The following is a 15,176-nucleotide window of genomic DNA, read 5'->3' on the forward strand; positions in this document are numbered from 1 at the left end:
AATAATGTTTTGGCTATGACTTCTCCTCGGACACGATGCTTCTCGGACAGGCCTGTATTTAACTAGCCCATTATTTTGGGCCGGACCCCACAACTATAATTATCATTTTTTGTATAATAACTTTTTTTTGAGAAGATAATAATAACTATTAATAACTATATATTTTTATTAATAACTATTTATTCACTTTATGTGATCATTAGTTTGAATTTTACTATTAAATTGGTTTTTGATTAGATAATAGGGTTATTTATGATTGTATAAAAAAATCGGAGAAATGGATACCAAACATGTTTTTCGAATGATATGGATACATATTCACGCTCCATAGATAAGATATGATTGACAGATAACAAGGGCATTCCGGTCAATACACCGAAATCGCTCTCTATAAAATGACAGTCCAAACCCTATTCTTACTCACTCTGGAGTTGTGCGCTCGTGTTGTTGTTGTTTCTACTGTCTTTCTCTTCGACCTATCTCTCTCTCTCTCTCTCTCCTAGTATTTTTCAGCTAACCTTTTTCATTTGCAGACTCTCCAAACCCTAACCCTAACCCTAATTTCCAACCTTCTCACACAGCCTCTCAGGTAAAGATTGCTCTAATCTCTCTCTCTCTCTCCTTCAATTTCATTTTCCAAACCCTAATTTTCCGAAACCCTAATCGCTAATCTGTTTTGTGTATTTGTACAGAATATGGGAGAGACCAGGGAGAACGATGGTTACGAAGAAGAGCTTGTTGATTACGATGATGAAGAAGCCAATGCCCCGGCCTCCGTCGCAGCCAAAGTCAACGGCGAAACAGTCAAGAAGTGAGTTAGAGTAGCTCTTGTGTGCTGTTGTTTTCGTTTTTTGATTTTGCTTTATATGTTGCCTGTTTGCTTTATCAGATAGTTTAGGAAATAGATGTCTCATTGTTTGTTTGTTTGCTTGCTCGGCTATGATGGGAAAATGGAACAGAAAACGTTACTTTGAATGTATTCGTTTTTGTTTTGTTAAGACCTAGTTAGTTTCAAACGGAGGAGTAGGAGAATCAAACTGTTTCTTTTGGCACTATTGTAAACCGTGTTTGGTTTCTCAGAAAATTGAGGAACGAGTAAGTCTCCCTTTTTTGATAAAAAAGTTTCTGTGTCTAACATGGTCTCTTGCTTTCATTTTATTAAAAAAAGGAAAACACAAAATCTCCCTGTGGTTACCATATAAATCATTAACCCATTGAGGAAAAAACCCTGCTGTGCTATTTTGTATGTGAAAATCAACTCATGGACGTGTGATCAAATGACCAATTCATGGTTGATTTTCATGGATGTTTAATGGTTTACCATAAAACAATGCCACAGGTTGAACTCAAAACTTCAGGGGGGGTTTTGTGTTTTACAGAGAAATCACAGAGGGATTTTGTGTATTTTTCCACCCAAAAAAATGTTATTAGTACAATTTTGAACCATATCTCACATTTGGGTGGGATTATTATTGCATTTTTAACTTGATGTATGGATGTTTCTTTTCCTCTTTTAGTTGGTAGTCATGTATACTAACCATGACAAGTTCCCATAGCAATATTGGTCTATGGTTGGTTATAAATGTGATTCTTCCTTCTTTGCAGGGGCTATGTTGGAATTCACAGTTCAGGATTCAGAGACTTTCTTTTGAAGCCAGAGCTTCTTCGAGCTATTGTGGACTCGGGATTTGAGCATCCTTCTGAAGGCAAACTATCTAAGCATTTTCTCAACTATTTTTGTTGGTGAAGCTATATCGTCTAATAACCTTATAACCTTTGCTAGTTTAAGGAAAATTTGGAATAAAAGGTTAAAAAGGGATTAGTGGTTGGCTGACAACAAATCTAATTATTCAGAGCTTGTTATCAAATATTCTGTGACCTGTGACCCTGTATTTCTGCATGAATTATGCTTTGGCAGAAATTATGAGATTTATTTTTTCAAATATTTTGTGGTCGGCATGAATTATGCTTTAGCAGCACTCTTATAGGGATTCTATTTTTTTTGTTGAACTCATGTATGCTATTCATATATCAATTTTCTGTAGATGAATTATGGATTTCCTTTTTCTTTTCCCTAAACATATTTTTTAGTGTGTAAGAGGGAAATATGTTGACTTGGTCTCTTTTATTGTAATTTCTATTCCAGTGAATACTGTTGGTCTGAATGAAATATTTCCCGTTCTGTTTTGGCCAGCACATTGGTCTTTTTAATTTGGTGTTTACTTGAGCTCAGTTCTGTGTATATAAACAGTTCTTTCACCTGTTTTGTATCTTAGCCTATGTGAATTTTTCCTGTATTGCGTGTTTATTTGTTACTATTTTTTGGTTTTTGCTCCCTAATTTATTTTAATTTTTGTTTTCAGGTAATATACTATTGTCATAAACTTGATTTCGGGAAACTTATGTGGTTTGGTTACCCTTTCCATTAAAAGGATCAGAGAGGTTATATTTTACTTACCGATGGTTCCTTCGATCCAATTTTCTTTGGTTCTTCATCAGTGCAACATGAATGTATCCCTCAAGCTATTCTGGGTATGGATGTCATTTGTCAAGCTAAGTCTGGAATGGGAAAAACTGCTGTTTTTGTTCTTTCAACATTGCAGCAGATTGAACCTGTTGCCGGCCAAGTTTCTGCAATTGTTCTGTGTCATACAAGGGAGTTAGCATACCAGGTATATTTAATATCTTCCATTTTCGAAAGGCTTATAAAACATGTTTGCTTTCCATTGTTAAGATTATTAGTTTGTCTAGTCCCTCATATTTTTTCATTCAAAACTCTGTAGATTTGTCATGAGTTTGAGAGATTCAGCACATACTTGCCTGATCTAAAGGTTGCTGTCTTCTACGGTGGTGTCAACATCAAAGTTCACAAGGATTTGCTGAAAAACGAATGCCCTCATATTGTTGTTGGAACGCCTGGAAGAATATTGGCACTGGCAAGAGAGAAGGACCTTTCTTTGAAGAATGTGAGGCATTTTATTCTGGATGAATGTGACAAGATGCTTGAATCACTTGGTATAAGACATAACCACCTTCTAACCTTGATTTGATTAAATTTATTGTTTCAATGTCAAGTTTTCTGGTATTAATGGGATTAACTTTAATCATTTTATGATTTATACTTTATGCAGACATGAGGAGAGATGTGCAGGAGATCTTCAAGATGACTCCTCATGATAAACAAGTAATGATGTTTTCTGCAACACTCAGCAAAGAAATCCGCCCAGTTTGCAAGAGATTTATGCAAGAAGTAATGTTCCATGGCCAGTACTACTTGAATTTAGAAGTCTATTTTTCATTATGCCCACTTTCTCCGAGAGTCAAGTTATAGAAATTAGAGGTCTGGTGGTTCCATCACTGTTAGCATGTTATTGGCGTTGTGTTATATCCAGTCATTTTATGGGGAGGTTTGAGTAACAAGGTGGCAAATGTTTAGGTGGTCCCAAAATCGTATGGGATTAGTGTCTTTTTGTTTTGCACTTATTTTTCTTACGCATTTAATCTTTTTACTTTATGAGTACGGATGTTGGGTGTGTGCTTTGACTTTCAAGTGAGGGGAATAGGGGAGGGTGGTTATCTTCGTGGATTTTGCTGTCAGTTTAGCAGTAGATTTCTGTGAATGCCAATGGTTCTTGATTGGCATGACTGGGAAAGTACCTGCGAGGAGACAAAGCAGATGGAGCAGGATCTTGATTCACAGGATGTGCATCCATCATTAATTTCGTTCTGGATTCCATAGCTTGAGGAAAGGCCCTAATATGATTTACTGTGACATTTGTTCCTTACAGCCAATGGAAATTTATGTTGACGACGAGGCCAAGTTGACCCTGCATGGTCTTGTTCAGGTATTATATATTTTAAAGTTGTTTTTAAGTTTCACCTTTCTGGTCTTTGCTGATATTTCTTACCTCTGACACTTATAATGGCAGCACTACATCAAATTGAGTGAGTCAGAGAAAAACCGCAAGTTGAATGACCTCCTCGATGCACTGGACTTCAATCAAGTTGTTATCTTTGTCAAAAGTGTTAATAGAGCGGCTGAACTGAACAAGCTACTGAAGGAGTGCAATTTTCCCTCCATATGCATCCATTCTGGGATGTCCCAGGAGGAAAGGTTTGTATTAGAAGCTACTTATCTATAATAATGCACCCTGATTTTTATTGTTTATTTTATGCTGCTGTTCTGCTTTGTATTTCATAGTTTATACTTTATATGGCTAATTTTACCATTCTCTGTCTAAAGTAATTTCCTTTATGTATACTCTTTTGGATATGCTTGATCTTTGTACTTTAAGAGCAAGATATTTTTGTTTCCATGTATACTCCGTGTACTTGGACTATTTTGGTTAATATTTTCTCCAAGAATTGCATGCAGTCATTGTTATTGTGTGTGGCTTAGAAGTTGTGCTTGATTTTGTGGTGTTTATGATGCACCCTGGATATGTTATTTCTTAAGACACTCCTTTATGGATTAATTTTGTATCATATTTATTGTAGACTTGTAAGTAAACTATAAGGGATTGTTAATGCTCTTATGTTTTAAAATTTTAAGGGGTATTTCACTTCAGTATGCTACAATGTTATATTATTTTGGGTGAAGTTCAATTTTGATATTCCGACTTCTATTGATATTTTTAATTTTGTTCTTGTCCTAAAATTCAGTAATCAGATTTTAACATTGTTTTTAATGTTGTCCTTTTGTCCAAACCTGTTTGATTTAAGTTAACATTGTGGGGTCCAGCTAGCCCAATTGATAGTCTCTTATCGTCAAATAAGAGATTTGGGGTTCAAAGAAAAAAAAAAATTTAAAACTATTTTTTATTAATGTTTCTATGTGGCAGAACGGCAACTGGATTAAAATGGTGCCATGTTTACTTATGTGGTGTTACTTGTAACTTGTAAGGTTCTCTTAGAGCTCCAATCATAGAGGGTAACATCGAATCATTGCTAAATGTCCGGTTGTAACGTTGTTGCAATTGGAAGGAAAAGAATAAAATTGAAATGTTCATAGCAGTTGAGCAGCAAAACTACACAAAACCACCTTTTTTTTTTTTCCCAAGTACAAATGATTTTTTCTTGTGCAATAGTATAGATTTATGATGTTTTTATTTTATTTTTTATATTATCAGGTTGACACATTTATTTTGCGTTTCTTCAATTTTCCTATGTTTAATTATTATCTTTTAGGTTGAAATGTGTTTGGCTTTTCTGGTTTTTCTGTTGTTTCTTCAGTTTAGAGGTCGTGGTTATTGAGCTGAAATCCTAGTTTTTGAGAACTCGAAATTCTAATTCTTTAGGAGTTTTGTATATATCATGTGTACATAATGGTTCTTCCTTTTTTCAATTAGTTTTTGTTACTTATAAAAAAAGAGTTGGTCTAATATGTGGAATAACATGATTTTCTGAAAGGTTGACGCGCTACAAAGGTTTTAAGGAAGGGCAGTCAAGGATTCTTGTAGCCACCGATTTGGTTGGTAGGGGGATAGACATTGAACGCGTTAACATTGTCATCAATTATGACATGCCAGATTCGGCAGACACTTATCTGCACAGGGTACGTACAAAGTAATTATGATCATTTATCTGATATTGTTTCTTTTACATTGTCATTCCTGAGATTTCTGGCTGCTTCTAACAGGTTGGTAGAGCTGGTAGGTTCGGCACCAAAGGGCTTGCAATTACGTTTGTTTCATCTGCTTCTGATTCGGAGGTTCTCAATAATGTATGGCATCCAGTATTTTACATTTTATTGTTTTGTTGCTCAAATGTTGGTGGATCTAATTTTCTTTGGTTGGATGGTTGCAGGTTCAGATGAGGTTTGAGGTGGATATAAAAGAACTTCCTGAACAGATTGATACCTCTACATACAGTAAGTCTCATGCGTGTTAATGGTTCCATCCATTTTTCATTTATTTGAACCCAGCTTTACATTAGTTATTTGATGAGGGTATATTGGAACCTATTTGGCAATTTGGATTTCAAATATTTGATAATTATGCGGTTTGGTGTGACAGAAGTCTTTTCATTTCGGTTGAGTTTGCGTGTTTGCTAGCATGAATTGTATTTTTCAATAAATTATACGAAATTCTGCCTTTTGTGTGTGCTTTCCCATTGTACGAGGGAAAGATGCTGATGGACATTGTATCAATCTCCACCCTGCCCACCACACCTTTCCCTAGTAGCGTGTAGTGTATCCCAGTTGATTTCATGACCTAGAAGTATCTCTTTTTTTTTAATATACGTGAATTAGCCAATTTATTCTTTCTGTTTTATTTTCCATTTTGTTAGTTCTATGAATTGAATGTTGGCGTTTTTCCTTATCATATGTTTTGCTGTAGAAAACACTAGCTTTTTTGTTATAGCATTTTGTTAGTACACTTGTGTTATATTTTTGCAAAAAAAGTCTTGCTAGGAGCATATACTAACTGTTTTAAAATTTGTTATTTGTAGTGCCATCATAGGTTGACATATCCACGTTGGAACCATCACTTGGATAAAATTGGCGGGCGTGCTGCAGACCCTTTGTGTTATGTTTCAAACTGATGTGAAACAATTGACTTGGTGTACTCTGCATCGGAGTTACTGTAGCCTTTAAAAACTGTTGCTGGTCGCATAGCATGTGAGGATTTAGAGTTTATGCTATTAGGGCTTTGCACTAGTTGCTTTTTGTTTGCTGCGTTGATTTGAAGTATTTTGTATTAATCAGGGCTTCATTTTAATCATTTATAGCTGGAGCTTAGAATAAAACTTGATATCTTAGGATTACGAAAATTGTTAGCCCCACTATGACGATTGCATTTAGTACTTGTCATCGGCCACCCTCTGCTCGTTTAAAAGCTGCATGTAATCAGATACATCTGTATAATTGCAGGATCCTTTTTGAGTGCTCTCAAGGCTTTTGTTAGGTAAGAAGGAAAGGATACACACAGAATGAAAACGAGAGACTGATTTTCTGTTTTGAGTGTTTGGTAGGAGTAGAAATGCTGATAGAATATGTTCTCTTTTCTTTACCTTTTGGGAAGATTGAAGATGTGGGGTTGAATAGAAATCAATCATTTATATTTATTTTCATTTTGATTTTACAAAACAAAAGAAAATTTATTCCATTTTTTTTTCCTTCCGTTCTCACATTTAATTGAGTTGGGCTTGTGGCCATATATATAGGTATGTTGTGGTGCTGGCTTGTGTTCTAAAACTCTTTTGGGGAACTTGAATGATCAGCCCCTGAAGAAATTTTTGATACACAACTTGTTAGTCCTCTAGTTGTTGCTTACTTGAAAATGCTTAGGAAACTAGTGTTTGTTTTGTAGTAAAATGTAAACATTTTTCTATCTCACAACCCGTTGGATAAATGCAAATCCAAGCATATTAGAGCAAAATTTGGTCTATTTAGAGCTATTGAAACGTCACTGCGATCTAGATCTGCCACGGTAATCAGATCTACCCAGCCAAGCAACACATGAAACCATACCCTGAAACCGGTCAAACGACCCACCCATATCGTCTGTAAAGCCACCCGCCACTGGCAACAAGCCCAAACCATACAATACAAGCCATCATCTCAAAAATCATCCAATCCATCAACTCAAAAATCATCCAATCACTAGATTTTTTGCAATTCAACCCACAAGAAGAAAGCTTAATACAACCTCTTGAGTACAACCTCTAGAAACCCAACTTGAGAATCACGGAGTAATTGAGTTGGCAAGTATTTTCTGGTTTTCATCCTTGTTCATTATTAACATTACTTTTTTGCCTACTAGTATATATCACATCAGCAAGTGTCAAATTATTTGTCTTAAAGACTCTCTCCTATTCTATTAGCCACCAAGTTGACCCGTGTTGAAGTTAAGGCCCCAAGCAGTTAAAATCTCCCAGCTCCTTAAAAACCAATGCATCAGTCAACTACTTTGACCGAACCCCAAAGTTGCCGGACCGCCCAATCATTCTGCCCAACCCATCGGTATTTTTAGAGCATTTGAATTGTAACACTAGAGCGAAGTAGCAGATTATGTGGCAAAAGGTCATTATTTTGAACAGAATTTTCCAACAATTCAGAAGATAATTGGAGAATAATAAGTCATTTTCTCTAAGAAGTTAAAGATCATTTATTTTAGGTTTCCTAGGAAATATTCAGCCTTTATGTTTTAGTTCTCATAGTCATATAAGTATTTTATTTTATTTCTAGTTTCTACAAGTCAAATTTCTATTTTTGTTTTCTTATACTTAGAGGTTTGTTCTTAGCACTATAAAAAACTATTTTATTGGAACGAAGAGAATATAGAGGCTTTTTAGAAAATTAGCCTTTGTGCTTTTAAAAAAATGAATTTCTTCTAAATTAACTCTTACCCCTTGGGTAGATTCCTTTGAGTGATGAGTTTTGGTTTATGTATCTCTTTGAGTAGTGATAATATGTATCTCATTGAGTGGTGAGCTAATTTAGTTATATATCGTTAGCTAAATTCTTTTAGGTGGTGATATTTGTTTCATTTTGAGTTTTGCTTTGGTCCTAAATTTGTCTGTCATTTGAATACTTGAGTATTTTTCTTATTTTATATAACCAATATATATATATATATATATATATCTCTCCAACCTTTCTTCATTCATCATATCGGATAAGTTTTGTAAGCACACGATTTGCGCGGAACCGCCGTTGGGTTGGGTTCGCACGTAAATGGGCCCATACAATATCATTTGTAGAGAGTGGGATCGAAAAGCTAAGTCGTGTTTACCCGGCTGTGGATTTCTTAAGATATTTATGCATGGTTCCAATTTCTTTTCCTTTGAAGCACCTCCCCCTTTTTCCGTAGGACTGGAGGCCCCTTCTTTAGGTTACATATTTTTTCTTTTATACTCGCATGCGTTCAATTTCCTTCGTCCACGTGTAGGGTCGACCCTTTCAAGACTGATACTTGTCCCATCAGTTTTAGACCTGAGTTGTTGGGGAGTGGTAAGTAGGCTAAAGGAACACGACTCTGTGAGAGGTAAAGCTCTGTCTAGGACAGGTAGTATAGACAGCCTTTCCTAGATATTTCAGATTTCTTACAAGATTATCCCTATGCCACTTTTGCCCCTTTCCTTAGTGTAGTTCTGGGCCAGCTGAGGGCTATACCCTCCTCGGCGGCTTCTCTGGCACATGGATGCTTTGCGTTATTGGGCTTGGACTACTATCTTCTTCGGCTTGGGCCTTAAGTCTTCCTGTGAACAGGTGGATCTGGTCCATCTGCTGTCGGGTCCCACAATAGCCCCTCAAAACCATGCTGTCCAACTCCTTAGTTGGATAGGAGGGTTTTGATAATACTGAGCATTTATAGCGGCTCATTAAATTCGGCCCTTGATCAACGTCGGCGACTTTTCACCTCCCCAAGGAATGTGCCGGTCCACGAGATGTTTCTCTCGATTTGCGCGTGATGCGTTTATACCGTTCGGTTATTCGTAGTGAGCTTTTAATATCTTCCTTTTACGAGGCCCCCCAAATCTTACGGTTACTGATAACGTGGGGGAATGGAATGAATGCGCATTTATTCGCAGATTTCCTCGAGGATCAGAGCGGGTTACATGCCCCTGTTTTACTCCCTTATATAAAGAGAGAGATCCAGAGGTGATTCTTGCATATCTGAATCCCTCAGGCCCTTCTTGTGGTTTACTTCTTCCATTTGGTTACTCCTAATCCAATAACACACCCACCATAGTAGTCGGCCATGAATGAATCCTTCCTTTCCCAGAAACGCCATGCCCTAACAAAACTTGAGATGGCTCGGTCAGGGCAAGGATGGCGGAGACTCAAGATTTGTCTCCCCATTCTTTTAGCCAAAATCCGAAGCAGGGACTCGTCACACCTTACTTCCGGTGTGACTGGGTCGGAAACTTCCCTTGTCATCTCCATCCGCTCTCTCATGAGCATACCTAATATGGCTCCCCTTCTCCCTCTTTTGCTCCTTTTACTTTCTTTTCATTGCTTCCCTCTTCTTCTCCTCCTTCCCGCTCATGTCCTCCATCTTCTTTTTCCCTCGCATTCTTCAGTGACAAGAGCTTGCTGAAGTGCTTCCATGTCTTCTAATTCTTCTTCCTTCTCCTCCATTATTTTTGTATAAGGATCTTCTCCTGATATGAACAGTTCTGAGGCATAGATTTCAGAGAGACTTTGAAGGCGAGTTCAGAAGACACTTGATGGTTTACTTATTTATGTTACGGATGTTGTTACTGTTTTAGCAGTTCATTTTTTGTATAGGCTTGTTTAAGCCCTTCCTTGTATGTTGTAACAATTTTTCATATTAATAAAAGTGATTGTTACTCTATTTCGTATGTCTTGTTTATATATTTTAGCAAATGTGAAAGCGCTGCTCGGCATAATAGTATAGCATTTGAGTCAATAATAATTAAGGACAAGGTAATCGTTCCTAAAAAGATGCCACGATAACTTTAACAAGATTATTATTCAACATAACAATCCGACCAGTGAGGAGTGAGACTTATCTTAAAATTAGCCGTGATGGGCATTAAATGCTCGATAAGGTGTAAGAAGTAGTTATCCGAGGACACGTTACCCACCGGATGAATGGCCTCCTTAGGTTGGCAATCATTAGGTCGTTCTGCCATCTCCATGATACGCGAGCCTTAACCTTTTCCAGTATTTAAGCCGAGAAATTTCTTCATTCGGGCAGTTGACTTCCCAAGCAGCCTGAGTCCGAGGACTTTGTAAAACCTGGGTTTTGTTTAGGACGTATGCGTTTTATCTTATGTACTTGATTTTTCCCCAGAGGCTTGAGTCCGAGACTTGGGTTTTTATCGGTACTGGGTTTTCCCTTTTAGCTTGGGTCCGAGGACCATGCAAGCCTTAGGTTCTGTCTGAGACCAATGTCTGCATCAGTACTTGGTTTCCCCTATCTTTGAGCATTTCCCGAGGTGCCCAACAGTGATTGTCCTCGGTCATGGCCGCTGCTCGGCGTCGGCCAAAGTACCTGGGCCCTTACACAAAGCGGCCCCGGGGCCACGAATCCACCTAGCCCATGAATTAAGAGATATTTCTGCAACTTCTGGCCACGTGGTACTCTTTGATGTCACGATGACCGAAGTGCGCCTTTACGAGGCTCTTTAATCTTGTGGTTGCAGTTGATGTTGGAAGTTGAGCCAGGACTGTTTTGTCTGTAGCGTTTCTCGGGACGCCACATGAGTTGACTGCCATCACCTTGTCTTTTCCAATAAATGGGAAGGAGAGAAAGTTGCTTTATATACGCACAAATCCTTCAGATTTTCTCCCACATCACAGCTTCCCTATCCGGAGTTCTCCCTTCTTGGCATAACATGTTGAAAGTGAGGGTTGGGAAGAAAGAAATGTCTCCGCCGCAGAAGCGCCGTGTCTTCATGAGGCTTATAACAGTAAGGTATGGGCACAGGAAGCACAAGTTCAGGAGAGTTTTCCATCTCCACCGGGGGAGAACGGCGTCTCTCCCTCTTTTAGCCAAAATCCGAAGCAGGCTCTGTTCATGCCAACACTTTGGTATGGCAGAAGAAGGGTTTTCCTCCATCAGCGCCTCTGCTTTGCGGCAGGTGTATATTTAGAGAAAGCCCCATCACCTTCAACTCCCTGCACCTTTTCTTCAACGGTGTCAGGTTCAAGTTGGGTCTCTTTGGCTGCCTGAGTTATGGGCATGTAAGGGTGCGGGGGAAGAATAAGGTCTCGGAGCTGTAGCCAACCTTTCCTCCGACATACCTCCTCGGCTTTCTCCAGCTTTCTTGTATTTTCTTTTCTTGCTTATGTAGTAAGCTTTGACGTGGGCTGATTCCAGCTTTTCATTTGTACACTGTACTATTTCTTCATCGTAATAAAAATGGAAATTGATTTACATGTTTTAAGCGTTGATCTAATGAGCAACACGACTTTGTGAACGAATGTGCCCTATGTATGTGTTGCTTTGAGAATATTTGTGATAAAGCTACTTTGAAGCATGATCTAATCGAATCTCATCTGTCAGCACTATCAAGCATCATACCGATAATTTGTAATGAATCAAACTTAAGAAACTAACCGGGATATCAGTTGGACATTCTGTGATAAGCGCGTAAATGTCGTCCAAGGCTGATGATTTATAAATAATCCATCCGAGCAGTCGACTGGGAGTTAGGGAGCTCCAATGGCGCTTTTGTGTAGTTGGTTTCCCCCTATGATTCTTTTTAAGTAGTTGGTTTCCCCAGAGGCTTGGGTCCGAGGACCATGCAAGGACTTGGTTCTGTCCAAAACTTGTGTGATTCTTTTTAAGTAGTTGGTTTCCCCAGAGGCTTGGGTCCGAGGACCATGCAGGGCCTTGGTTCTGTCCAAAACTTGTGTGATTCTTTTTAAGTAGTTGGTTTCCCCAGAGGCTTGGGTCCGAGGACCATGCAAGGCCTTGGTTCTGTCCAAAACTTTTCTGATTCTTTTTAAGTAGTTGGTTTCCCCAGAGGCTTGGGTCCGAGGACCATGCAAGGCCTTGGTTCTGTCCAAAACTTGTCTGATTCTTTTTAAGTAATTGGTTTCCCCAGAGGCTTGGGTCCGAGGACCATGCAAGGCCTTGGTTCTGTCCAAAACTTGTCTGATTCTTTTTAAGTAGTTGGTTTCCCCAGAGGCTTAGGTCCGAGGACCATGCAAGGCCTTGGTTCTGTCCAAAACTTGTCTGATTCTTTTTAAGTAGTTGGTTTCCCCAGAGGCTTGGGTCCGAGGACCATGCAAGGCCTTGGTTCTGTCCAAAACTTGTCTGATTCTTTTTAAGTAGTTGGTTTCCCCAGAGGCTTGGGTCCGAGGACCATGCAAGGCCTTGGTTCTATCCAAAACTTGTCTGATTCTTTTTAAGTAGTTGGTTTCCCCAGAGGCTTGGGTCCGAGGACCATGCAAGGCCTTGGTTCTGTCCAAAACTTGTATGATTCTTCTTCCGAAGGTTTTGCTCCTCGAATAAGGTGGAAGAAGTCGGCCTGATGTTTGAAGCCCCTAAGCTTGCCCATGTCGTTGACACCGTGGAACGTAGCCCCTAGCAGGAGCCTATGTTGGGAATAACAACAATGCGTCGCCGGTGATACGGGCATCCTCATAGTCTCTTGTTCGACAGAAACTCAAACTCGCCACCGCTCGAGCTAACACGCAAGCCATCCCCACAGACGGCTCCAATTGTAAGCACACGATTTGCGCGGAACTGCAGTTGGGTTGGGTTCGCACGTAAATGGGCCCATACAATATCATTTGTAGAGAGTGGGATCGAAAAGCTAAGTCGTGTTTACCCGGCTGTGGATTTCTTAAGATATTTATGCATGGTTCCAATTTCTTTTCCTTTGAAGCACCTCCCCCTTTTTCCGTAGGACTGGAGGCCCCTTCTTTAGGTTACATATTTTTTCTTTTATACTCGCATGCGTTCAATTTCCTTCGTCCACGTGTAGGGTCGACCCTTTCAAGACTGATACTTGTCCCATCAGTTTTAGACCTGAGTTGTTGGGGAGTGGTAAGTAGGCTAAAGGAACACGACTCTGTGAGAGGCAAAGCTCTGTCTAGGACAGGTAGTATGGGCAGCCTTTCCTAGATATTTCAGATTTCTTACAAGATTATCCCTATGCCACTTTTGCCCCTTTCCTTAGTGTAGTTCTGGGCCAGCCGAGGGCTATACCCTCCTCGGCGGCTTCTCTGGCACATGGATGCTTTGCGTTATTGGGCTTGGACTACTATCTTCTTCGGCTTGGGTCTTAAGTCTTCCTGTGAACAGGTGGATCTGGTCCATCTGCTGTCGGGCCCCACAAGTTTGATTTACCTCATATTTTTATGGTATCACATCGGGAGAGCAAAATGCATATAAATATATTTTAGATGATTTTGTAGTAAAAAATTACCAAAAATACAATCACATCTGATCATGCATTATAGTTCAAATTTGTACACATTGGTACAATATCATCTAAATATAGATGATTACTGTAAATGTAAAAATTAAAATGCATATTTTATTCCACTTTGTACTAAAGAATAAAAATAAAAAATGACTATTGGGAACAATTATAAAGACATAATAAGAAATGAATATTTAAATAGAGTGGTAAGAGAAGAATGAGATGTATTATTAAAGTAGATATCTAAAATAGAAAAAGTAATCTTTTGGTGAGCTAATTTTTTTTCTTTAGTAGCTAGATGTGAATGTTCCAACGTAATGAAGCTAAACTTTAATATCTCAAAAAATAAGGTTTTTGTTAATGAATATTGTAAGAACACTGATTAGGCATATTTAATACTTTATTAAACAACTACAATAAATTTGTATGTGTAAGACAATGAATAACTAACACTTGTATTTTATTCTTTAAAAAATGTGAACTATAACTCATAATTGAGTATTTGTTATTTTTTTTTTAATCTATGTCCTTAAGGCAATTACCCCAAATATAATCTCAAAAATAATGCCTAAAAACTTTAATATCTTACCCATATCTAAGACACCCAAATTGCAACCTCTTTATTAGGCGTCCCAAAATTTAGAGTACACACATATAAATTTCACACATCAAAATCAAAATTAAAATAATGCCTACCACTAAATTAATTCATTCTCTCAGTGTCAAAGGTGTGTTTTGTGAAAAAGTTTGGATGATATGTGTGGGGGGTAAAATCTGTCAGTTGATGTTGGGCCGTAGTTCATGTACCAAGCCCAGCCACGATAAGAAGAAAAGGCACGGGCGTAGGATATCCCATCCCAACCATGATGGGCCGGGCCTGTTTAGGGGCGTCCGAGGAGGAATACCTCCTCGGACTCGCCAATTAAGTGTCCAATTCGCACTCCGTACCTGGCGAGAGGTCACCCAATACGAAGGAACAGTGCGTGACGTTCAGGAAGGGGGGCAACCACAACTGCCGCATTAAATGCCAAGGAACTACTTTTCCAGCCGCATTAATGTGGAAGGGACAGGAACGCAGAATCATCTTGGCCAGTGCAACTCACAGAAAAAAGGAAGGATGACCTATGGGACAGGCACTCAAGTGGAGGGTCAGGTGGTTGACAAGTGTAGGGACATGATCTTAGGAAGGATGCTATATAAGAGAGGGAGATCCCCATGGAAAGGGGATCGCAAGCAGAAGGAAGAAAAAGATAGAGAAAGAGAAAGGAGATAGAAGTATAAGAAACTGCCCCAGGGACCATTACTCCAATAGTTTGAAGGAATATCCT

The 15,176-nt window shown here is 38.8% G+C and overlaps 1 protein-coding gene across 2 annotated transcripts; it reads left to right on the plus strand.

The window, feature by feature from the left end:
- Positions 1-408: 408 nt before the first annotated feature.
- Positions 409-7,071, plus strand: LOC126712943 (DEAD-box ATP-dependent RNA helicase 15). 2 transcript variants are annotated; one of them, XM_050412495.1, is made up of 12 exons: positions 409-589; positions 693-811; positions 1,606-1,706; positions 2,500-2,672; positions 2,784-3,015; positions 3,132-3,250; positions 3,789-3,845; positions 3,930-4,114; positions 5,410-5,554; positions 5,639-5,722; positions 5,806-5,869; positions 6,451-7,071. In XM_050412495.1, the coding sequence occupies exons 2-12, from the start codon at positions 696-698 to the stop codon at positions 6,459-6,461; spliced, it is 1,287 nt and encodes a 428-aa protein (XP_050268452.1). In that variant the 5' UTR covers positions 409-589; positions 693-695; the 3' UTR covers positions 6,462-7,071. The 2 variants fall into 2 exon arrangements, with proteins under 2 accessions (XP_050268452.1, XP_050268453.1); XM_050412496.1 differs by lacking the exons at positions 409-589; positions 693-811 and having other exon boundaries at positions 2,364-2,672.
- The last annotated feature ends 8,105 nt before the right edge of the window (positions 7,072-15,176 follow it).

Source organism: Quercus robur, chromosome 2 (genome assembly GCF_932294415.1).
Source record: "Quercus robur chromosome 2, dhQueRobu3.1, whole genome shotgun sequence".
Lineage (NCBI taxonomy): Eukaryota > Viridiplantae > Streptophyta > Magnoliopsida > Fagales > Fagaceae > Quercus > Quercus robur.

What these genes read in the sequence shown, in the direction of transcription:
- LOC126712943 (XM_050412495.1), top strand. Translation starts at nt 696, where the DNA reads ATGGGAGAGACCAGGGAGAACGATGGTTACGAAGAAGAGCTTGTTGAT. An exon ending in CAAGATGCTTGAATCACTTG is followed by an intron (nt 3,016 to 3,131) that starts GTATAAGACATA and finishes TACTTTATGCAG; the next exon opens with ACATGAGGAGAGATGTGCAG. An exon ending in GCAAGAGATTTATGCAAGAA is followed by an intron (nt 3,251 to 3,788) that starts GTAATGTTCCAT and finishes TGTTCCTTACAG; the next exon opens with CCAATGGAAATTTATGTTGA.